The sequence below is a fragment of the Desmodus rotundus genome, chromosome 6 (genome assembly GCF_022682495.2).
Source record: "Desmodus rotundus isolate HL8 chromosome 6, HLdesRot8A.1, whole genome shotgun sequence".
NCBI lineage: Eukaryota > Metazoa > Chordata > Mammalia > Chiroptera > Phyllostomidae > Desmodus > Desmodus rotundus.
The window spans coordinates 122,528,539-122,553,944 of NC_071392.1; the positions used below are offsets into that span (position 1 = coordinate 122,528,539).

The 25,406-nt window shown below is 41.1% G+C and overlaps 1 protein-coding gene across 2 annotated transcripts in view; it reads right to left on the reverse strand.

Annotated features, from left to right (window-relative positions):
• PAK5 (p21 (RAC1) activated kinase 5) overlaps positions 1-25,406 on the reverse strand; it is a 270,051-nt gene that overhangs the window by 33,378 nt on the left and 211,267 nt on the right. For both annotated transcript variants that reach the window (XM_024559536.4, XM_053927281.2), the window contains exon 4: positions 10,636-11,421. In XM_024559536.4, the coding sequence (XP_024415304.1) occupies positions 10,636-11,421 (786 nt within the window). The remainder of the gene's footprint in view (positions 1-10,635; positions 11,422-25,406) is intronic.

A 25,406-nucleotide genomic window follows, 5' to 3' on the forward strand; every position in this document is an offset into this window, starting at 1 on the left:
CCTTTTGGCCACAGCAGAATTCTGTGTTTAGCTACAACAATGGCCAAACTTTCTTCCATGGATTCTCCCAAAAAAGAAAACCAAGCTTTTGTAACAAGCCCCCTGGCTCTCTTACATGGCTCTTAAACGGCTATAATTACTTAATTGTCCTCCTCTAAATCATCTTTCCCATGACATGCTATATTTGGAAGTGAATGAAACATAAATGATGAATTTGTCCATACATACTGTTTTGCATATACACATGTTCATGAATGTAAGAAAGACTTGCAAAGGAGTAAAGCTTGAACCAGGCAACCTTTTCTACACCCTGATTTACAAGTACATTCCGGGGGGAGAAAAAGGAGTACATGTGAAGTCCACATGAGCAGGCCTGTGGTAGGGGTGGATCACTGAGTGAAACCACAATGCAGTAGAATTGGGTGAGTGAAAGGTACAGATACTTGATCAACAAATCCAACGTACTCTTCCACCATCCAAACCATTTCCAAAAAATCTAAGCATGTAGTCTACCTTTGCAGACCTATTGCAAGGACACAGGAACCTAAGCAGGGGTTGGGAATCTGCTCTGCAGGAGTGGAAACAATGAAGAGGGACTAGGAAGACTTCTCTCCACTCCTCCAAAGAGAGCAGCCCTGTGATTCGATGGAAAACTAACCTCACAGAAATGAGACCATGGTCTGCATACTTTGGAGAGGGGTTTCCATATGGCAAGATGTAATAAGAAAAGACTGGATCGTTTTTGCAAATTATCACCCAGGCTGCTAAACTGCTTAGCTGCTTTTGCAAGGCCACTAACTGTCATTGAAAACTGGATACATTCCGAGAAGGAATTCTCTGTACAGGAATCTTTAAAACTACTGAAAGAATGTACAAGCAGTCTTGGTTTCCTTTCTCTCTGGAATGGGTAATGACATCCATTCATGTTTTTAGTTTCCTGATGCCTGTTAGTATACCATATAAATTAATTCTTAAAGAAATGTGCTTTTTCACATCTCTATTTGAACTCAATCAAAAAGTAAGAAGGGCAAAAATAAAAAAAGGCTGTGTTATATGGAAGTAAATAATCCCCAGCTAACAACTCTGCCAAACTACCCTTCCACAATGCGAACATCTCCAAGGATAGGGTCAGACACAGGCTTGTGATGTATCAGAATTATACATAATTATAGCAATGAATTCGTTTAATCAATCAATTTCACCAGTGGTGTGCTGGGGTGGACAGGGCATAAAACTCCACACAGCTATCAATTGCTCTGATTACAGCTGGCTGTCAGCCAGAATTCCCCTGATCCATGTTAGTTAAATGCACATTAATCTGAATTTGGCAGTGTAATCAAGGACCTAACTGAACTGTGAAATTGAATTCTGCAGTAGAACATCATTTGACCATTTTATGCCAAGGCTGGAGAAACAAGCTTGGTGGGGGGAGGGTGGAGAAAGAAAAGAAGGGGAAAAACCCTGCTTCAGCATCTATTTGTCACCATGGTCTGTACTGGTGACAGGTCCAGGACTGTGTGTGAGTGCGCGTGTGCCCACAGGATGGGGACTGCGGAATGTTCCATGAAGAATGGAGAGACTCTCTTTTCACTTCCCGCAGAATTACGGGGGCTGTGAGGCCACTGGTTCTGGTGCTTGAGTGTGATGCTCCAAGACACATTTTCAGGGCACAACAAAGCAAAGGGACTCTTCCTCTCCAACATGAAAAGGTCAGACTGGTTGCTGCTTGCTCTACATAAATCACATGAGGGATACAAATGAATCATAGGCCTGAGAAAGGAAAGGACACCTCAGATTGCCCTTATGTGACTCAAAGGGTGCTGTAACAGGCTCGGCCTTGGCTTTGGGAAGGAAAACAGTTCCAGAGAGAATCAGTAACTAGCTTTCTCTAGAGGAAAAATTTTGAGCCTGGTAATGAGGAGAAGGGGATTCATTAAACCCTGCGACTCGAATGTATGTTTACTCGTATGTTTCCCTCTGGTTATGCTCTGCAATTAAATTCCCCCTGCCTCAGGCAGGAATGCTGCTGATGGGCAGTCCCTGCTGGCCCTCAGATGGGGACAGACAGTCTGGCCTGGGGCCGATGGCTCACGTGTCTCCATCCTTGAGTTTCCAGCCCCTGCTACCCCCTCTGAGGTGTTTGCTGTGCTGAGCGCTCTGTCTGTCTCTTGGACTGCTGGATGTTAGGGGACTGTTTCATCTCCAACTGCATCCCAATGAAACAGTAACTGCGGTCCCTGCTTGAGGCACAGCTGTGACTGACGTGTGCCCAACCATGGTCAGTTTCCTCCCAACTACTTCTTTTCACTTACACAATGGAGAGGCACTGTTAGAGTCACTCTGGCCAGATGACAAAGGGACACAACAGGCAACTTGAGCTGATGTTCCATTTCGGTGAAAGAGGCAACTATGTATGCATTATCACTGCCCATGAGTTGTGGTCATGAGCAGGCCCTGGGGGACCTCATGCATCAAGGGGTCTCCTTACGTCCCTAACGTAGAAAGCTTAGGAAGCGGTGAAGGTCTGATGATCAGACGCCTGCTGGATTTCCAGTCCTCATGTAGCAGAAAGTCATGCACTATACGTAATGTTTTTGCAAGTCCGTTTTCCACACCATGACATCATATTCCTACTCAGGCACGTAGGGATTTATACCTTATGACAAAAAGGAGGAGGAGTCATGCATGTCATTCCCTCACTCACAATATACATGGCAGGCTTACACAGAGCGAGTTCAGACAAGGGGCTCGTGACCTCTACAAAGAAGCAAACCCCAGTAATTTGAAGAAAGAAATAAATCTGTGATCAGCAGGCTCAAGTATACAGTATTTCAGGCTCTTCCTCCACCTCTGAATCAGTTTATCCAACTAACCCCCCAACGTTGCTGCTCGAAACTCTAAGAAGGCATCCTCTATTCAAGAGCAGATTACTCCGACCTGCAATCTGTCACCGCCAGTAGTGACAAGAAGCTGGAGAATCTGGGGACTGGCTCCCTGCCGCAGAATATGGTTCAAATGTGTCAGAGCCAGGTTAGATTCATTTTTTTTTTAATTTGGTAGTGGGAACACCCATTTATAATGACCAAAATATACTTTGTGAACGCCAAAAACATTCACAGGAAAATGAGTCCATTCATATGTAAAGGACATCTAATGTCTGGAACAGAAGTTAGAGACATTGCTCTGAATCACCTCTTTGGATATTTTATGAGCCTTAATGAACATCCTACAGAAGCCTATATGTAAAGAAAAATATCTAAAGACAGTAACATCCATTGTTATATTAAGCTACTCAGCGCTTCTTTCATTCCAATCTCTCTTCCCCCCTCCTTTCCGCACTCTGCCCACCTCAGACTTCTGGTGCAGCCTGTCAGATTTCACCAGCATTGCCATTTCATCACCCACAGGCCCCAAAGGATCTCTGAAAGGTGCTCGGCAGGGATCCTTAGTAAGCAAGGAGCTGCACTTTTGTTCCTGAAGTCTTGGCTGAGTCTGGGCCTGGCAGTGCCACAAAGGATGGTGAGTCATTAAGTTCCTGAGGCAGGAAGGCTCAGCGAGCTGGTTCAAATGGCTTTTCCTGCCGGGGAAAGCAAACTGCACTGGCTACTCCAGAACAAAGGTCTGGGGAGTCATGCCACCAGTTCTCTAGCATCCTCCGTCTTCACTCAGAACCACCTAATGCGCCATCTGTCTGGGACATCCTGGGCTGCAGCACTGGCCACATTGCCTCCCTATGCAGAGGAGATGATGGAGCTAAAATTGGGCTGTTGGTTGGTAAGAACCATCCTACCTACACACCCATGTTATGATGGTTCTTGCTTTAAGGTTGCTAAAATGTCTGTTCTCGCTTAGCTTCTGACTTCCATGGGATGTATGAGAATTTCATGTCCCTTACAGAGAGCAGAGCAAGCACTGGGGTGGCGGGACTGGGGTCCTTGTGCCAGCTCAGCCACTAAGGCTTTTCTTGGCCTTGAGGAAGTCACACAGCTGCTCTGACATGCTGTGACCCTCCCCTCCCACGTCTGTAAAAGTGAGTAGTACACCCATACTAATTAGGCTGCACAGAGTGGCTGTGAGGGCAAAGTCGGCTTGAACTTGTCCCCATACTTTGAAAATGCTGTATGTAAAAGATTATACAGACAGGATGTTTCCATGGTTGGCATGAGGAGATACTGGTGATGTGTTTGCCAACTGGAAATTTTCCTGAGAATAAGAGCTAACACTGAGTGCCTTCCATGTCCTAACTCGCTTCCATTTATTAACCTTTTAAAATCTTCAGGACAAGTTCAAAGTAGGTATTGAAACGCCCACTTTACAATGGGGGAACTGAGGCACAGATAAGATCACACAGCTAGTAAGTGCTGGAAACTTGGGAATCTGATTCCAGAACCTGTGCTCTTACAGGCCTTCTGTAGTGGATGAGAAAATCTGGATTGTCTTTTATAAAATCAAGTAAGACTATCACTCCAGGTAGAGTGAGTGTGTACGAGTCTCAGGGATCTCTTCTCTTAACGTTTCCTTTGCAGCCCATTGTCCAGCTTTTACCCAGAAATCACAGCCTGGGTAGCACTAAGGAATTTCTCAGAAGATTCTACCCTACCAAGAACAGACAGAATAAAGGGTAATCCATGTGGAAATTGTCACCCATACTTCACCAGCAAGGTGAGGGTGCCTTCAGGGTGCGTGCATCTGGGTCCCAAGACCTCAGAGCCATCTTTCTGTTCCTTAGTTTTCTTCACTGGAAATGGGAATATTCTGGAACACATAGACTTTGGCATGAGACAAAACTAATTTCGGATCCTGGCTCAGCCATTTGCTCTCACAACCTTGGGAAGTCCATAAAGATTTGGTCTCTGTGTCTAAGCTTCTTACTGGCAAAAGAGATGATCTTGAATTCTTTTAAATTTGTCACGTGGACTAAATTGGGTAATATCTGCAAAATGCTCAGCACAGTGCTGGCACGGAGTAACTCAGCATCATATCACAGCCACCGCCCATCCACATGCTACACACACAGACTGGTGCACACAGACTTCGTGCATTCTAGTCATTAGTAACTTATTAACCCTCACCCAACATGACAAGGCAGGGATGCTCTGTATCCTCTTTCTAATAAAGAAGTAGAGCCACAGTTAAGCAGTTTATCCACCCAGATATCAGTGACAATATCAGGACTCAAACCCAGGGAGTTTATCTCTAGAACCTACACCCTTAACTGTCAAAAAGTACTTGAGAAACAGTAGCTGTAGAGTAGCTCTCAACTGGGGCTGCTTTTGTTCCCCTGCCCCATGTGACAATTGGCAGTGTCCAGAGATATTCCGGTTGTTACAAGTGAGGGAGGGGTGCTATTGGTATCTCGTGGGTAGAGGTCAGAGATGCTGCTAAATGTCCTACAGTGCATTGGACAGGCCCCTGCAGCAAAGAATTACCAAGAATAAAATGTCTAGAGCATGAAAGTTGAGAAATCCCGCTATAGAGACAGGACGATGCAACCCAGGGGACCGCACTGCTGCAGGTGTTAAAAGGAGCTTGTAAGGCTTGGCGCCCACAGATGCTATTCCTGTGCCATTGGGTGATGTGTCCAATGTCTGGTGAAGGGGCTGAGCCCAGAGAGCTGGGCTCTGCTTTCCTCTGGGCTGACTGACCTGGATGTTGTTGAGCCTCTCGAAACCCATTTCCTCACCTGGACAAAGAGGGCAAGACAGCCAGCTTCACAGGGCTGCGAGGTGCAAGGCAACACAGTGAGCATAGAGTGAACTGGCAGAAATCGTGATTTTGTTAGGACCTTCTCAGGGGTTGGAGCCAGAGCAAGGAATGGGTGTGCTGACCAGATGAGACACTCCAGCCAACAGCTGCCTGGTACCTGAGAGCATCAGAATAAGCAAACCAAATGCACAGTGGCAATCTCTCTAGCCGTTTTCTCTCCCCGTGAGGCAGACTTGTCTGCCAATGAGGGTGGAAAGTGTTCTCCCTCCACATCTGGCCATTGTGACAGTCCTGTGGTGTGAATGGTGCTACATGGATTTTGTTTGGCTTTATTTTTTCTTAATTTTTGCTTAAGCCCCAGCAAAAATAAAAAATAAAAATAAATAAAAGTAGGGAGATGGATGCCATTATCTACAGATTTTGTAACATCCTTGATTCCTGTCAAATTCATAGGAAAATTAGGTAGGCAGATAACACTACCTAAGAGGAGGGAATTTTTATTTTTTTGGCCAAATGTAAAACTGGTGTCAAACACACACTCTCTCTCTCACACACACACCCCTCCTCATTTTTGCTCTATCTGGAGATGTACATGACATTTTTACTTTCTCTTATTATTGGAGATGTGAACATTACCCACAAGCCTCTAGGATTTTTCATGAAACAAGGCCAAATTATATGAGTAACGATTGTTATTTCTTTCCTCAGTAGGAAATCCAAATGTGGTTGGTAGATTTTTAAGAGTATAGTCCTAAAGACACAGACACCTAACTCTATTTAGAGAGATATTATATTTTTAAACAAGTAAACATTTTAATTACTAACGTGGCTCCCACTTCCTACCCTCCCATAAAACCTACTCGTGAATTTCTCATAGGTCTCCTGTGAAACACGGGATAGTTTGCTCCTCTGGAATCCTGATTCTAAGAACTGAAAAACTATGGGTAGAATTAAATATTACATCTTCTTTTCTAAGCCACAATGGTTTCTGGTATTGTTTCTGGGTTTGACAAAACCTGATTTCAGGGCAGGTCTACTCTGACTTACATTGGAAAATCTGCAGGAAGAGGGAGTTATTAAGGACTGAGCCAATGATCCCCTGCCTCCCTTCTCCCCTCCCTCTCTCCATCCTCTTCCTACTCCTCCACTTTGCCTCAAGTTCCAGTAACCATGGGACCTCTAATGGGTTTGACTGGCAAATGCAATTGAACTCTTGAATATATGCCCATATAATGGGGAAAATAATGGATTTAGGAGAAACACCAGACCTGTATTCGTGTCCTTGTTTTGCAGCCAACTAACTATGAAATTTTGTGTGCCATGTGACTCTCTGGAACTTAGTTTCCCTATTGTGAAATGACTCGGCAGGAGTTACTGATGGTTATGTGAAATTCCAAATGCCTGTAGGTATTAGGCTAATTGGAAAAAACTGAAGTGGGCTGAGCAGGGCATGACCCTTTTAGTGGGGTAGCCTTTACCTGCAGCCAATTCTACTTCTGATGCTATGAGAAAATGTGGGCCCAGAGATACCAGATCATCCCGTTTTTTCTAAGAGACACCTGAAACCCAGAAGTTGAGACTTCTAGATGAAATATATTGATGTTTCAGATGTTGGAAATGAGTACTGGGTGGGCCAGTCATGTCAATGAGCCAAATGTGACTCCATGGCTGAAAGGTTACAGCTTCTGGACAAAGTTTTCTCTGTGATGTTGACCTAAAATAGTTCCCTGACATTAGTGTTTGAATATACCATATACACAAAAAGTTTATATTTGACCTAAAATAACCAAACCAATCCTGAGAAAGAAGAACAAAGCTGGAGTTATACTTCCTGATTTCACACTGTATTACAAAGTAAGAGTAATCAAAACAATATGGTTTTGGCATAAAAACCAACTATGTTTTTATGTGGAATAGAACAGAGAACCCAGAAATATGGTCAATTAGTTTACGACAAAGGAGTCAAGAATATACAATGGGGAAAGGATAGTCTCTTCAATAAACAGTGTTGGGGAAACTGGCTAGTCATGTGTCAACAATGAAACCGGGCCCTTCCTTATCTTACAACATACACTAAACTCGAAATAGATTAAAGACTTGAATGTAATACCTGAAATCATAAGCCCACAGAAAAAACACAGAGGATAGGCCTTTCAACACTGGTCCTGGCAATAACTTTCTGAATTTAGCACTGAAAGAAAAGGCAACGAAAGCAAAAATGAACAAGTGGGACTAAATTAAACTAAAAAAAACTTCTGCTCAGCAGAGGAAACCATCAATAAAATGCAAAGGCAACCTATGGAATGGGAGAAAATAGTTGCAACATATATCTGATAGTTAATATCTACAATATACAAGGAACTCACACAATTAAATAGCAAAAAAAAAACCCACTTCACAAAATCCACAAATAATCCAATTTAAAAAGGACCTGAATAGACCTTTTTCTAGAGAAGAGATACAAATGGCCAACAGGTCCATAAAAGGTACCCAACATCACTAAACATCAGGAAAATGTAAATCAAAATCAAAATGAGATATTACTATTCAGTTGTTAGGATAGCTATTATTAAATAGGCATGAGATAATAATCACTGGCAGGGATGGGGAGAAAAAAGAGCCCTGTACACTACTGATGGGAATGTAAACTGGTACAACCACTATGGAAAATAGTATGGAGGTGTTTCAAGAAATTAAAAATAAAACTGCTGTGTGACCCAGCAATCCCACCTCTGGATATGAGTACCCAAAGAAAATAGAATCACAATCGCAAAGAGACATCTATACTCCTTTGACAATTGCACTGTTAACAAGAGTCAAGATATGGAAAGAAGCTATGTGCCCATGAAGAGAAGAATGGGATGAACGGGTCAAGAAAATGTGGGTCAAACACACACACACACACACACACACACACACAAGTGCAATGGAATATGATTCAGCCTTAAAAGAGAAATCCTGCCATTTGCAATCACATGAAAATACCTGGTGGGCATTATGATAAGTGAAATAAGCCAAAGAAAGACAAATACTGTATGGCATCACTTACACGTGGAATCTTAAAAAAAGGTAGAACTCATCAAAACAGAGAGTAGAAAAGTGGTTGTCAGGGACGGGGCAGGGGGAAGGAGGGAGAAGTTGGTAAAGGGTACAAACCTTCAGTTATAAGATGGTCTGAAAAGCTAGTGTATAACATGGTGACTACAGTTGATGAAACTGTACCGTAAAGTTGAATGTGCTAAGAGAGTAGAATTTAAATGTTCTCATCCCCCTCCCTGCAAAAATAAGCACGTGAGGCGATGGATGTCTGAATTAATTCGGAGGAGAATTCCTCCACAATGTTTACATGTATCAAGTCATCATGTTGTAAATTTTACATATCATACAATTTTGGTCAATTATACTCCAATAAAGCTGAAAAAAATCACATTCTTTACTGGTACATAAAGTAACCACTACTGTTCAAAAGCCTGAGGGTGTTACTAGATTCAGCTATGAAATGTGTTAATTCTCTTATTTCATTCTAGAACCAAAAAGGGGTTCCTTCAGGTGAATTATGTGCACAGGAAATCGAATAAACTATCTCATACATCACGATACTGCATATGGCTTCATATAGCTTTTGCCTGTCCGTCAGTTAGGCCTCTTCCCAACAACTGCCATGGGCAGAAGATACGGAGCAAAGACAGTCACCATACCTTGACCATGGGAGTTCAAACAAGTAACACAGTGAGATGAAAAACATTCTCAGTATTTAAATTTTAACTGGAGGTACATATTTTAGGTCTTTGTTTTTAATTTTATGTATTGGGAACTAAAGTGAAAGCTTTTTTGTTTTTTCTAAAGTATGGCTTAAGGCACTCCCAGTATGTCCTTAAGGGACTTCAACACATTAGGTAGGGTTGATGACAAATAGTAAGCAAAGAAAAATACTGACTGTCTACCATCAATAAAGCAGATGAATGCAGGCAGGCTAGCCTTCCAGACTTTGCTGTGCAGCCCAACAAGCTGCTGGAAAGCGTTTGGTACAAATGTACATGATCACACTATTAGAAGTCACATCCCTCTCAACTAGCATGAGACTTCTATGTCATCTACAGCCCATCACCAAATGCCCCATTTTCACTTTGCCATACAGGGGTGGTAGCAGAAACACTTCTAAGTTACTACAGGAAAATAAACTACTTACTTGAACACTCTCCAAGGTATTTTGCAAAGTCTATACTTCTAGGTTCAGTAACTTCTCCAACAGTGGTCCCCAGACTTTGGGGTATCATCATCAGTCAAATTTCAAAGCAAATTCATAGCAGCTAGCATTTAAAAAAACTTTTTTTTTTTAATCAAGAGAGCTGTTACAACAAAACAAATTAGAAGCACACACAAAAATAGGTCCAGCAACCAGGTTCTATCTATCACCCCAAAATTTCATATGAAAAATGATATTTCAAGACAACAATAGTAAGAAGATCATACTTTTAAAAGGAAAAATCATCTCTTAAGTGGAATAGAAATAATTTGTTAAAAACGTACCACATTATCCTGATTTTTTTCTTTTCAGCAGAGCCACATAAACTTTGCCAGAATGTAAGAAACTCTGTGTTATTCCACCTAATGATCTACAATCATATACTCCTCAACACAGAAGTTATGATAAATATGATGTGCTCGTATTGTACTGAGTTCTTTCAAATAAACAAGATTCCTTTGCCTTTTAACTAGACACCTCATGGGAAAGCCCCAAAAGGACTTTTAATGAATAAATGTGTCTTGCCCTAAATTTTCTGTTCTTGGGGCTTGTAAGTGGAGATCAGATGGATTCTCACTCAAAAGGCAACCCAGCACTTTAGAATCTAACTGTGTAAGAAGGTGGTCTTAGCACCACCTTTGCGGAGGATCCCACACCCTGGACAAGGAGGCAGTGAACGTTACCTTTGGAATGCACATTGTGGGCTCCGACAAGCGAGGGTAGGTGTAGGAGTTGTACGAGTGTCCCTGGGGGTGGGTTTTAAATGCACTTGCTCCGAAGGGCATCATCGGTTCCTGGAGCCCCGAGCCTGACCTGGACCTCTGCCGCATGGCAGGCTGAGGGCTTGTCTGATTCAGGTACGATGACTTTGGCCTCCTGTCGTAGTCATCCAGGCTGGGTCCCCATTCACTTTCACTGTACGCCAGACTCTCCTTGGAGCAGCCGCTGGTCCCTGCAGTTCTAGAAGGCGTGAATTGGAACGGGTAATCTAGAGGGGAGCTGCTCGAGGCTCTCTGGTACTCCCACTTGAGGTCACTGTATTCACTTGGTTTGCTCAGTGAGTCTAAGTGTGTGTAGTAATCCACAGGAAACCTGGCAATATCGGATTTCAAAGGCTTCATATCGGAATAGTAGGTTTCCCCGTGTTTCATTTTCATTACGTGCCCATTTTGCTTGGCCGCATGGCTGCCTTTATAAAACGGATCCAAATCATCTCCATAGAGACTCTTTTCTCGGTACTTTTCCGTCGTGTAGTCAGCCGTGGTATCAGATTCGCTGGAATACTGTGAGAAGGTGAGGAAGCCGTTTTCTTCCCGGTGGCCTTGACCATGGCTGGAGGCTCCCTGGTCCGGGGTGGGCGGGCTTTCTTTCCTTAGGGAGTTGGAGCGAGTCACGGAGATGTTGTCGAAATCCTCCAGGAGGCCGTTTATGGAGGATTCCTTGCAGGGTTTGTTTCCTCTAACGATTGTCTGGGAATAATAAAAGGATTACTGTTGAAGGAAAACATTTCAGGCTTTCAAATTGATGGAGGAATCCCACACTCACTCCATCCACTTTAAAACTGGGGGACACAGACCCCAGGGACATTTCATAAAAAAAGATCCCCCCCCCAAAAAAAAACTGTTGATTGACTTCAGTAGTGAAATTAATAAAATATTTAAACAATTATCTCAAATTGCAAATTTTTCCTTACTGATCTCAATAGAGAGATCAATTAAACATCAAAAAAATATTTAGAAGACTATTTAGGCTATTACTATTTATTTGCCAGTTCACAGGAAATAGCTCCCCTTTTTCCTCCACTTAAATATTGAGCCCTAAACATCTAACAACAAGCTGATGATGATAATTTTAACAGTCTGTTTGGCTATAAAAGGAGTATGCTTTTACATTCATTACACAGATTATTTGCAAACCCAGTAAGCACTGTTACTTGAATATTAACATACTCAGGAATTATTGCACTTTCTGGTTTTTACCCTTTCATGGGAGGCCCACAGTAATTGAACTTACCAGATTTTTTAGTGGAAAAAGGAGCTTTCTGAACAGTAAATAGGGAGCAGCATGAAAATTATTTGTGTGATGTAATTTGTGATCAAATGTGATGTTATTAAGTATCCAACTGTAATGCTTGTTACAACCACTTCTGTGTATCATCATCATGGAGTTTCGGGTGGCTTGGTAATGATGTAGGTGTACCTGAATCTTGGTGACAAATTGCCAAGTCCGAATGTCCCCTTTAATGAACCTAACCACCACCGGAATACCAGAAACAGAAGAAAATCACAGGGCCAGTCAGCTGCACCTTGGTGATGACGAGGTTTGCAGCAAAATAGGATGGGCGTGGATAAAAGAACTAAGAACAAGGTGTTGTGACTTTAGACTTCCAGGGTTTTAAGAGAAAAATATCTTTGAGCAAGTAACAAAGAGTTCAAAACCATCTCCGTTGTACCACAGAAAAAAATATTTCAAACTGGAAAAAAGTCAACGTTGTCCAGGGAATGTTTTTCTAGACCAGTGCTTATAAAACTTTCTATAATGAAAGACAAGGTTTTGTCCCATTTCCCCAAATTAGTCCTGGACTAATACTTTTTGGTCTCTACCCCTTTCTTTTCAATAATTTTTTACTTTTGGAATAGTTTTAGATTAATAGAGAAGTTGCAAAGAGAATAGAGTTCTCATACATCCTTTACCTAGCCTCCCCATTGTTAACATCTTGCTTTACTATTAACTAAATGCATAAATTGATGCAGATTGTATGAGTTTTTTCCCAGTGTTCCACGGTCCCAGTCAGTATACCTCATTACATTTATTTACCATATCTTCTTTAGTCTGTGACAGTTTCTCAGACTTCCCTTGTTTTTGAGGACCTTAACAATTTTAAGGAGTACTGGTCGGGTATTCTGCAGAATGTCCCTCAGTTGAGGGTGTCAGATATTTTTCTCATGGTTAAACTGAGGTTATCAGTTTTGAGGAGGAAGACCACAGAGGAATATACCAATTTCACCACATCATATCCAGGGTATACACCATCAACATAGCTTGTCATTGATGATGCTGGCCTTGATCAGCCGGCTGAAGTAGTGTCTGCCAGGGACCCACACTGTAAAGTTACACTACCCCCCACCCTTTCCACATTGCACTGGGGAAGTAAGACACTAAGTGCAGTCCACACTCAAGGGAAGGGGAGCCAAGCCCTATCTCCTTGAGAAGGGGTATTTGGAATTCTTCTGCACAAAGGACTTGTCCATTCTTCCCATTTGTTAATTTATTCAATCATTTATTTCTGTTAGTATGGATGGAATCATAGGTATTCATCTTATACTTTGGGTTATACTCCAATACTATGTTTGTTTTGTTGCTCAAAAAATTCCAGCTTTGAGTTCTTTCAGGCTGCCTGCTGTGTCCCTTTGACAAACCCCTATCCAGGCTCCTCTTGTATTGCCCCTGCCCTAACATCAGCCATTTCCCCATTTATGAAAATGGTATTGGAAACTAGTGTCTGGGAGCTGGGTATGTCATTGCTTCCAGGTCCTCTCACGAACAGAACTAAGAAATGTATATATGTATACTTGAACTTACCGACACGTATGCACACGTCTATGTACCCATCTATACTAAGCTAAACATGAATTTATACTACTGTCTCTGAACCTAATCTAGTATCGCATGGTTCATTCTAGCTTTCCCCCTTAGTTATCTATAATGCCCACCCCCCACCTCCGTGACAGCGAAACACCTGGATCTCACCATCGGTTATTCATTCATTTACTCGATGCCAGTATGTCTGTACAGAAGCTTCAGAATACTGCCCCTTACCAGCATGGGAAACAACTTTGCCAACTGGAGTACAGTGCTTCTGTACAATTCTTTTTGACTTTGGTCTTATTTTTTTCCATTCAAAGCACTGTTTTCCAAAGTTAGGTTAGTATCTTTTTTTCACACCCCCTTCAATGAGGTTGTGTCTGATACGCTTACTAGTTAGATTTGTCACAGTCTGCATTCCATCTTGGGGTCCTCTGGTCTCCTGGTTGACTTAAAAAATTGCATATATTAGTGCACTCTTTGTACTAGAAAGTTCTAGGGGTATTGACGAATACAAAGCATCATGTATTCACTATTACAGTGCCATACAGATTAGTCCCCCTACTCACCCCAAATCTCCTGAGCTTCCCTTGATCAGACACTACCCACTCCTCAAACCCTTGGTTCTATTGATCTTTTTTCCATCCTTATAGTTTTGCCTTTTTCTGAAATATCATATGAATGAGATGACACAATCTGGAGCCTTTTGGTCTGGCGTCTTTCACTTAGCATAATGCATTTAAGGTTCATTCAAGTTGTTCTGTGAATTAATAGCATATTTTTTTATGATTCCTTTTTATCACTGAATAGAGTTCCATTATATGAGAAGTTGTGATTGCATGTGGGAGGGTATAAATCAATTTACTGATTGACTGATTGCCAAAGTAGGTGATGTCCTGTTGGAGCACCCCCCAGAGAGAATCCTATTGCGTACATATATACTTGGACCTTTTCTCAGAGCAACAATGTCTGTGCCCACCCCAACAGATGAATATGGAGAAACAATACCTGTGAACAGGGAAGGGTGAGCTGCCCAGGAAGAGGAAGGAATAAAATGGACATCTTCTAATGCCTTAAATGTGGATGCTAGTCACTCACCCTCAAAAATATCATGCTATCTGAGCAGCTTCCTATTGCATTTCAGGTGTATTTTACCTGCTTACAACTTCTCTATTTGTTCAGGGTGCTCTTCAAACCCTCTTAGCCATAGGTACTATTACTCTCTGTGGATTTAAACTCTTGGTCTGTTCTTCATTATTTGGAAAATTTTTTTTAAAATTTAAAGATTTTAGCTATTTATTTTTAGAGAGAAGGAAAGGGAGAGAGAAAGAGCGTAGAGAAACATCAATGTGTGGTTGCCTCTCATACACCCCCTACTGGGGATCTGGCCTGCAACTCAGGCATATGCTCCAACTGGGAATCAAACTGGTGACCCTTTGGTTTTCAGGCCTGAGCTCAATCCACTGAGCTACACCAGCCAGGGCTATTTGGAGGAATTTTTTAAAGAGAATAGCATCAGTTTGTTTATATCACAGTATATCAACTAAAAGTCTTTGTAACCAGAATTCTGGATAGAAATTACCCTCTGCACCTTCCTACTCTCTCTCTTTGTGAACAACAGGCTGATTACTCAAAGGAAATGTTATAAGAAATTCAAGTAGCTTTTGGGTATTTTTAATCACAGACATCTGTGTTGACTGTTGTGCCACATGAATAATGGTTGTAAGGTGTGCCTACGTCTTTAAGTACCTTCTGAATTGTCATACCTACTTGGATAACCCTTTAGCAAAATATTATCCATATTTTCTCTGAACTTGACAAATAATAGTTAACTATATTAGAATTTTTCATATTCAATGTTATCTTTGGGTTTATATCCTAGAAAAAAAACATTTCTCTAAATGCTATTTGTCTTAATATTTCAGTTAATTTTTCTTGTCTACCTTCACCCTTTCCATCTCTGAATACATGAAATATTCAGCTCTGGGACCACAGAATAATTTCCAGTATCTTAATGTTGAAATGAATCTAGAGATCATCTAGGTCACCTCCTCCTGTTACTGAGCAAAACTGTCTCAGAGCTGACTTTTCCAACTGGTATGTCACAGACCTGAAACTGAAACCCAAGTCCTCTTGCACCCAGTCTAGCTCCCTTTCCAAGATAGTCTTCAGACTCTTGAGCTAAACAAAATTTGCATTGCAGTTAGCAATGCAAAGGTTTGGTGTGTGATAACACGACCCATCAAAAATGGGTCATTGAGGAGTATATTTCTATAACCTACTCTACCCTTACCAATATGTTGAATTCACAGAGTATGGATAATTCTAGGTTCTAGTCTCAATTTCAGCCACATTTGCTATGGGACTTATTTTTTCATTACTCATTTTCCGATCTGTAAAAAGGGTAATTTCACTTGATATTTAGTGATACTCCCCACCCCACAGGAACTGTAGAGACTGATGGAAATAGGGATTGCAAACTTTTAAAACATATTAATACCCTAAATAAATACACTGACTTCAGGTAGACATAAATGAGTAAATGTAAAATAAATTCAGAATATTAAATACAACTCATCGATGAAGGCAAGTTAAAACATAAAAATTATAAACAAAAGGTCAGAGAAGAACAAACTAAGAATTGTGAAAAGTTTTCAGGAAGAGGAGAATTATCATCTAGTTCCAGAGGGAAATAATAGAACTGAAGAAAAAAAGAGAGGTAATTACCAGCTCATCACTCACTGAATGACTGGGAAGATAACAGAGATGATCAGACTGTGTTTGGATGTCACCATCCTTGGGGCTATGAGGGCAACTGTGATTGTGAAGAAAGAGTTCCTTGCTCATATGAAATTAGCATCTGAATCACTTGTCCTTGGGAATTTATATCAAGAAAACCTGTTTGTTCATCCTCAGGAAATTAATAAATGCCTATGATGGGGGTTGGACTATTAGTCTTAGAAATTCACTACCAGGACAGAGATATCGAGAAGGGAAAAAAATCCTTCCTTATGTGATTCCTTTGAGATCAGAGCATTATTGAATACTTCCTTTGAAACTGCTGGGTCCGTTAAGTCTCCCTATTTCCCCACTAAAACCCTTCCGATTTCCTAAACAAGTTGAACTAGCAGACTTGAAACTACTTCGTTTCTGGGAATACTAAGAGAAAAGAGATTTAGATGCCAAAAAGAGGCATCTATGTATTTATCTATGTATCTATCCATCCATCCATCCATCCAATAATATCTACAGATAGCTATAGTAGACACCTACAATATCTATATGTCTATATCCATACAATCTGTGAATATTTTTTAACTAAGCAATAATATAATTAAGGTCTGCCATTAATTGCGTGATAAATGTCTTACACTTGGAAAACTGAAACCCAAACAATCATGAACAGCTATTTTACAATTTTTGGCCCCCAGGTATGTTCACTCAGGTTGCTGTGTCAGCAGCGTACACACTAATCAGTGGCCTCAGAAGCGGGGAGCCTGCTGTTCTGTGCACTTTTCACTGCATATCCAGAGGAGTATGTTCAGTTCACATGCAAAATCTTAGTGGTACACCCAATAAACAGAATTCTCTATATTTGTTAATGTGGAAGTAGACATATTGGCATTGCTATGTGTTAAATGTTACTTAGAAGAAAAAAATAAAGACTATCCACTGAGCAAAAAAATATTTTCATAAAACAGTGTAATATTGGTTATATTTGTTTTGAATCTTAGGCTCACAGCAATGAGATATTAGGCAAGTTATTTAATGTTTTAAAGCCTTGATCTCTTAATCCATAAAATGGTGAGAACAAATCTTTATCTCATAGAGTTAATTTGATGATTCAAAAAAATAATATGTGTGAAAAGTAGTCATGATTCTTGGCATACAGTAAGTACTAAAAATTGTAGTTATTTAACAACATTATGGGTAAAATTTACTTTTAAATTAGGCTGATAATAATTTAGGTTAAAAAAAAGAAGCTGCAAACAACAAATAGAAGAAATAAATCTCAGCTTCATATGTTGAAAGTAAAAGAATAATTGATGTAGAGACTTTAAAAAATGACTACTAGTAACTTTAAATACAAATGTCTAGAGTTTAAACAGATGCACCACAAATTAATTACAACTATTATATATTCATACAACTCATTAGATCTAAAAATGTAATACTTTCAAATCATGATCAATATTCTATTGTTTTCTTTTTAAAAATGTAATGTTTGAATTGTAAACATTAACAAAGTTAGACTCTTGATATTTATTTATTCAAAAGATTTAATTTATTTATTTTCAGAGAGAGAGGAAGGGAAGGAGAAAAAGAGGAAGAGAAACATTAGTGTGTGGTTGCCTCTCGCATGCCCCCTACTGGGGACCTGGCCTGCAACCCAGACATGTGCCCCAACTGGGAATTGAACAGGTGACCCTTTGGTTCGCAGGCCAGAACTCAGTCCACTGAGCCACACCAGCCAGGGCAGACTCTCAATATTTAAACTGAAATATATGAAATCTGCCCAGAAAAAGTCCAGTCGTTGGTAATATGAGAACGATTTGCGTGACACTGACATAACCTGGTAGCCAAGGAGAGTGGACTGGAATGAGCATGCATGAACAATGACAACTTCACTGTACCAGTCAGTGGGGGTGGTAGACACCATTGACTGAGTATGTGTACTGTGTGGCCGTCACATTCAAAATGACTGAGCGAGTAGCAAATCTGCATCAAATTTTGCGTTGACCTTGAACATTCCTCCATGGAAACTATTCAGATGATTCAGAAGGCTGCAACGATGGGGCGGCTGGCGATTGGCAGCTTCATCACAACAACATGCTCACTCACACATCACATCTCGTGCAGAGTTTTTTTGGCGAAATCAAATCACCCGGGTGACTCAGCCCCCTATAGCCCAGATTTGGTGCCCTGAGACTTCTGGCTTTTCCCAAAACTAAAATCACAAGGGAAGAGATTTCAGACTGCCAATGAAATTCAGGAAAACATGATGGGGCAGCTGATGGCTATTGGGTGAACTGTGTGAGGTCCCAAGGTTGCTGCTTTGAAGGTGACTGAGGCATCATTGTCTTATGCACAATGTTTCTTGTATCTTGTGTCTTCTTCAATAAGTGTCTCTATTTTTCATAGTACATGGCTGGATACCTTCTGGACAGACCTCGTATGTATGGAAAAGAAAGTTTAATAGAAATATAGTAAAATATTGAAAGTAATCATCTCTAAGTAGGGAGATTAAGGGTGATTTATATTTGGAGAGTTACCTTGCAAACTTGAATGTGCAAACAAATCACTTGAGGATTCTCTTAAAGGGAGATTCTAATTCAATAGACTGAAGAGTGGCCTGAGATTCTGGATTCCCCCAGGCGATGAGGCTGCTGGTCTGCTCTTCACTGTGTACTCAATAGGTCACTGAAGAGCATATTTCTATTTTTCCTGTGGAATTTATATCAAGAAAACTTGTTTGTTCATCTTTAGAAAATTTATAAATGGCTGTGATGGCTATAAAGCGGGGCTGTTAGTCTTAGAAATTCACCACCAGGACACGGATACTGTATTTTCCAGATTTTCTGCAATCAGGGTTACTTTCATGATAAAAATGTTAGACAGACATATAATTTGTTCAGTACAGTAGGACTTTATATTTTATATGTAGAGAGAGAATAGTGTTAAATATATGTTTTATATATGCATATGTAGTGTTAAACATATAAATACACGTTATGTTAAAATTATATAGTGTTATAGTTGGCTGTTGGAAGCTACACTCTTCAGTATTTTTCCATTCCCTAGGAAGGGAGAATATTTATTTTGTTTAACCAAAATGAAGACTATAACAGATTTCACTGTTTTAATACACCTGCTCTTTGTCATCATGATATTATGAAGCTCTGAACCTCTAATAAAACCTGAGGACCAGAGAAGCAAACATCTGGTTGCAGACACTTAAAAAGAAAATATTTTTTTCCACAGTACAAACAAATAAACAAAACTCAAAGAAACCAAAGCATAGTGTACCTAAGGCACGGTTTTTTCTTGAATCTCCTTTTTAACATTTGAAAATGTTTACTGATGGTATAAATGCATCTCTCTTAAGAAGGCATATGCCATTCTCTCAACAAAAACTATTCCATCAGTGTTAAAAAAAGGGGGCTTGCATAATATAAATATTTATTACAAATACATTGTTGACATGCCCTGCCCCTTGAATTTTTAAAAAGAAGAGTATAACGGCCTTGTTTAGTCAGGAAGGGCAGTTAAAGTAGAATTGAAGCAATATTTATTTCTCCAACACAGGCTTCACTTCAAGGAATCATGAGCGGCAGGCCGGTATTAACACAATCTAAGCATGCAGAATTTTACAACGTGGTTTAACCAGGCTTAAAAATGTTAAGAACCACTATTTATTACTGTCGGTATTTGATGCTTATTAAAGTAAGACTGTGCAGTTTTATAGAGATCAATAATACAATAAGCGCAAGAGTATCAGTGAAATTCATGCTGCTGAACAGCCAGGCATTAAAAAAAAATCAATGTAACCCCATCTATTTGAGTTTGAGGCCATGGTTCGCATTGTCTTTCCATTGTGCAGGGACGAGCCCAGCGCCGCTCTGGCTCCTGGTGACAGCGGCCATATTTCATGGTGCTCCTTCCTCGGGCTGTCGGCTGGTGATAAGCTATAATGGATCTGTCGCTAAGAACAGCTGTCTCCCCTTGTTCCCAGGAAGAGATGAAAAAGTGCCTCTGCTCTCACAGACTGTATTAACCTTGACAATAATGAAGTGTGTAATTAACGGCTTTGCCCTAATAAGACCTCACATACCTTTTTCAAACACGTTGTCTTCCATCCTCCTCAAGACTGTGTTTCATTTTGTCTTTCTGGGTAAACACTTCCCAGGAGGTCAATAAGCTAAATAGTCCCATGACTGGAGAGCAAACCAGGACTCTCTCAGAAAGTATCTACTTTTACGCAATTTATCTAAATTCTTGCCCTGTTTGCAGGGAACCAACTCCCTTGTTTTTATGAAAGAATGTGGCTAGAAACAGCTGGGTACATAATTGCAACAAACCAACAGACGGGGTATACTTGGATCCTTATGGGAAGAAAGACTAATTTGCTGTTGACTTTCCTAACACCAAAGACCTCAGATCTTCTATTTTCTTTCTGTTTTCTACATATACCTTTTTTTTTTCTTGGTAACCATAGGGGATGGGGCTAATTGGGTAATTGAGAATCACATATTCCAGGAAAGTATGAGAATTAGGGCAGGATATCACAGAGTGAAGGTGGTGGTGAGGGTCTTTAACCGTAAGACCCTTTTAAATAGATTACATAATAATCTTAATTAGGTGGAATCCAAAAAACCAGTTTCTTTCCTAACTAAAAATATTCTGTTCCGCACAAATTACAAGCAAATAGAATGTATTTAAGAAAGGTTTTGTAGCCCTGGCTGGGTGGCTCAGTTGGTTGGAGTATTGTCTCACACACCAAACAGTTACAGGATCGATCCCAGTTGGGGAGCACACAGGAGGCAACCCATCAATGTTTCTTTCTCCCTCCCTCCTTCCCCTTTCTCTAAAATCAATGAGCATATCTTCAGTGAGGATTTTTTTAAAAAAAGGGTTTATAAATTTTGTAGAAATTATTTCCTCATGAAGTTAACTTGAAAATGTTCTATTGTTTGCCATTTTCACTGCCCTTAAAGCACAGAGAATTCAACACATTTAGTGACCAGTTCCATACACGGTTAATCTCTGATGGCAACTTTCTATTTACTGTTAACTGGGCACAGCAAATGTGAACAGTGCTTGAAATGTGATGTAGTCAGGCTGAAGTCAGCTCAAGTAGTTTGGCCAGTGTTTTATGTTTGTGTTTAAAGTCAATCTGATACTATGAGTGCTATAGTCGGGGACTGATCTACCATTTGCTTGCTGTTTCCTGGTCCAGTGTCTAGGGAACAATGAAGTCCGTGGAAGAATCTCTGTTCATTAATTGATTCATTTAGTCAAACAGAAAGTCGTTTCTAAGTGCAGGGCGCTCTGAAATAAATGAGACAGGAGCCTACATTACATTTCTTAACTTGTAGCAGGTAGAAGCATTTAATACTATTCTTTAAGCTTTCCATGTGCTATACTCATTGTCTTAGTCTGGGTTTCTCAAAAGCAGAGTTGAGACAAAGACCTGCACGTGAGCAGTTTATTTTGAAAAGGGAAGTCCAGGCACAGTGAGGAGGGTGAAGCAGGAAGGAGGGAAGCCTGTTCAAGGGTGAATTATCAAGCTGGTTATTTGTAGACAACTGGGGCTCAGTTCTTGTGAAGAGCTGTGAAGACTGAGTCTCAACTGAGCACTCAAAGGAATGAAGATGGAAGTATTCACACACCTGCTCCCATCTCCTGCTTCAGAATGGCCGAGGGGACTCCCACATGTGTCCCAGAAGGTGGCAGCAAAGAAACTGCCCTGTCTGAAAGCAGAGGTAAGTGGTGTGACTGAGGTGAGTCGTAGTTGCACCAGTAATGGAGGGAGTGAAAAAGACTGGCCTAAAAAATGGGAGATGGGATACACGAGGTGATCAATATACCTTTTCTAGACATGTGATATATTCCACAATAAAGAAAATGAAGTACCGTACAACAGGGTCCCCCTCTCCTCCTCCACTGGACATAGATATCAGTACTCTTAATCAATGTGGCAGATACGCTAGGTGACCATCAAAGGGGTGTGCTCCCCTCCTCCACAGTGTAAACATACTGCTGAGAAGCTGTCTGCCAGGAGCCATATTTCCCAGCACTCTTTGCGTCTACATGGACCAAGGGATCAATTCTCACCCAAGGAATATGTATGAGCAGGATGTGGTGTGTCTCCCTTCTAGAACAAAGTTACAAAGAAGCCCCTTTCCTTCTCTCCACTCTCCCGTCTGCCAGTTGGATGGACAAGATCTAGCAGGACACTCTTAATGCCAGGGGTTGCCAGAGCCACAAGAAGGGATCTGCATTGCTGAACGACCATGTGGGATGCCATGCTCTGGTCAAGAAAATCCACATTGGATATTAAGTGATTGAGAAAAATAAACTCCTATTGTGTTGAGCTTATTTACTGAGATGTAAGGGTTAATATGTTATAGCAGCTGGAATTATCTCAACTACTATATAATAATGATTATAATGAGTCCAGAATTTGAAAGCAGACCAGGAATAAAAGAGAGTAAGCAGAGACAGACTTTATCTCGGCATTCCAGTCAAGTGTGCCCAGGCTGATTCTCCGTAACTAGCACTGGCCACGGGGCCCAGGGCATCCACACAGGCTCCATGGACTCCAAGGGAGCAATTTGAGTTATGAACCACACACGCACTGATAATGTGCTGCAGAGAAAAATGATACTGAGCACCCAAGCCTGAGACAGAGCACTGAGAGCTGTGAACAGAGCTGCTTATCTCCGCTTGATTTTAGGGTATCAATAAGAGTTGGCCATGTATGAACAAATGTTTTATTTTTCCACATTCCAGAGCGAGATACAAACTCATGCAGGGGAGTGAAGGAAGGCAATTCATTAAAATGTATCACATGAGGCCAATCCTGTAGTTTGATATTAGTCTCTGTGATAGATTGCTTGCAAACTGGGCACAATTATTCCCCTCCCCATGCAGTGTGAGGTCTTCATATTGGGAGGTGGTGAAACCTGTGCTCCCATCCTTGAACCTGGGATGGCCATATGGCTAGCAAAGACACAAGAAGGTGGCAGAAGTAACATTATACCATTTTTAGTCTGGACTGCAAGAAGCCTTGCTAGCTGCCACCCTCTCTGTCCCCTGCCTCTCCCAGATGAACAAGCTTTTGCTGGCCAGCTGCAGGATCTGAGGTGAGCCACGGCTGCTGAGGCTATCCTAGATCAGCAGCCCCATTTCCTCTATGTACCCCTTTCCTCCACACTGGCTAGAGCAGGGAAATGCAGAAAAAAGGAGGCATAAAACTAGGACCTGGGACTGTTTGTACCAGGGCAGGTGAACCTGCCAGAGTGGGAAAGGCTTCTGTGCCTGCAGGTGGGGATTGGACGTCCTTGGTGTGGTAGAGAAAGAGACACTATATGAGTGGAAACTCACCAGAGGTGAGTCCTGGGGTGCAGGCTCCTCCTGAATTGTGCTGATCATTAAACCCTCCATCTGCCTTCGCCCATAAAAGATGAGTCGGCATGAAATATCGGCAGGGGTATGGCCAAGTCTTCTCTTTGAGTTGGTTTTAGAGTTTTTATGGCTAAAATAATTTTAAATTGGCATAGCCTTATGGTTAGAATTTTGCTTCTATTTATAGTCTATATAAATGGGCACTTTAGTAATTATGCAAAGTTTCCTATCATCACTTAAAATTTCTTAATTAAGCCATTAAATATTAGATTGCTTTATCAAATTTTAGTTGTTTTTGAGGTAAGGCATCTGTCCGTTTCACCTCTAAGTTTTTTTATTTCATCTCTTAAAAGTCTTTAAAAATTGAGATGTCTTAATACATTAAGAACTTTTTAAATGTCACTCCAGAGAAATGTAAAATTAAGTATATAGTTCACCTTGTGTTTCTATTGGACAGCACTGGTCCAGAGTGAGGGTTGGCAAACGATGGCCTGTGGACCTGACAGCCAGTTGTTGCAAGTCAGGTTTTGTTGGAGCACAGCCACATCTGTTTGTGTATGTGGACTGAGTAGCCGCATCTGCACCACAGTTGGCAGGACTGAATAATTGAGACAGAGGCTACATGGCCCCAAAGCGTGAAATATTTACTATTAGGACCTTTACGGAAAAGTTTGCTGACCCTTAACCTATAGAATCACCAGCTATAGAGGTTCCGTTCTCGGGGGTTGGGAGGAAGTGTTCTTGTGCTTGATTCATGGGCTGTGTTTGAAACAGAAGACAGCCTCTCAGTAAGTCCCATGTGTGGTTTCAGTGGGGCGTGGCCACTTGGCTACAAAGGACCACTGAGTTCACTTACAATCCATGGGTCTGTGACAGGAGGGGCCGTTAAACACAGGTCTTCCCTCTCCTGCAGCAATCTGATTTATAGACCAAGTCGATCCATGAGAATAAGAAACCATATCCTATTCTCAAAGGAATTTTCAAGCATCATCAGAGAAGCACGTTCATGGAGGTCTTGCTGGGTGGTGAGCTCACCTTAGGCATCGTGTATGCAATGGTGATAAACAGTTGTATACCCCCTCCCCTACTAAGGATCCAAGCTTTAAATAATTTGTAAGATAAATAAAATGACTGCCACCCTTCCATGAATCGGTTTAAAAGAGCTTCTAGTCACTACCATTGACCTAAACACGCCCTGTGTACCAAGACAACTAGAAGTGTTTTTCCCACATTTGATGCTCACAAGAAGACTCTGAGATAGACGGCATTATTGTCTTTTTTCTGTAGAGGGAAACGAGGCTCAGAGGGGCCAAGTAACTTATCCAATGTCATTCATCGGGCAGGGAAGAATTTGAAAGCAAGTCCTACTCTTACCTATTATAAATACTGCCTCTTTCTATATATGAAAGCCACAGCATCCTCAAATTTAACCTCCAAGGGTTTGGAAAACACAGGAAAAGCATACAAGAATAAGACCCACCCACTCTGTGATAAAATGAAAGCAATGTAAGCATTCATCATGGCAAGGTGATAAAAAATATTTCCAGCCCTGACCAGTGTGGCTCAGTTGGTTGCGGGTTGTCCCACAAACCAAAAGGTCACTGGTTCAATTCCCAGTCAGGGCACATGCCTGGATTGTGGGTTCAGTCTCCAGGAGGGGCACGTACAAGAGGCAACTGATTAATGTTTCTCTCTTGAATCGATGTTTTTCTTCCTTTCTTTCTCCCTCCCTTCCTCCCTC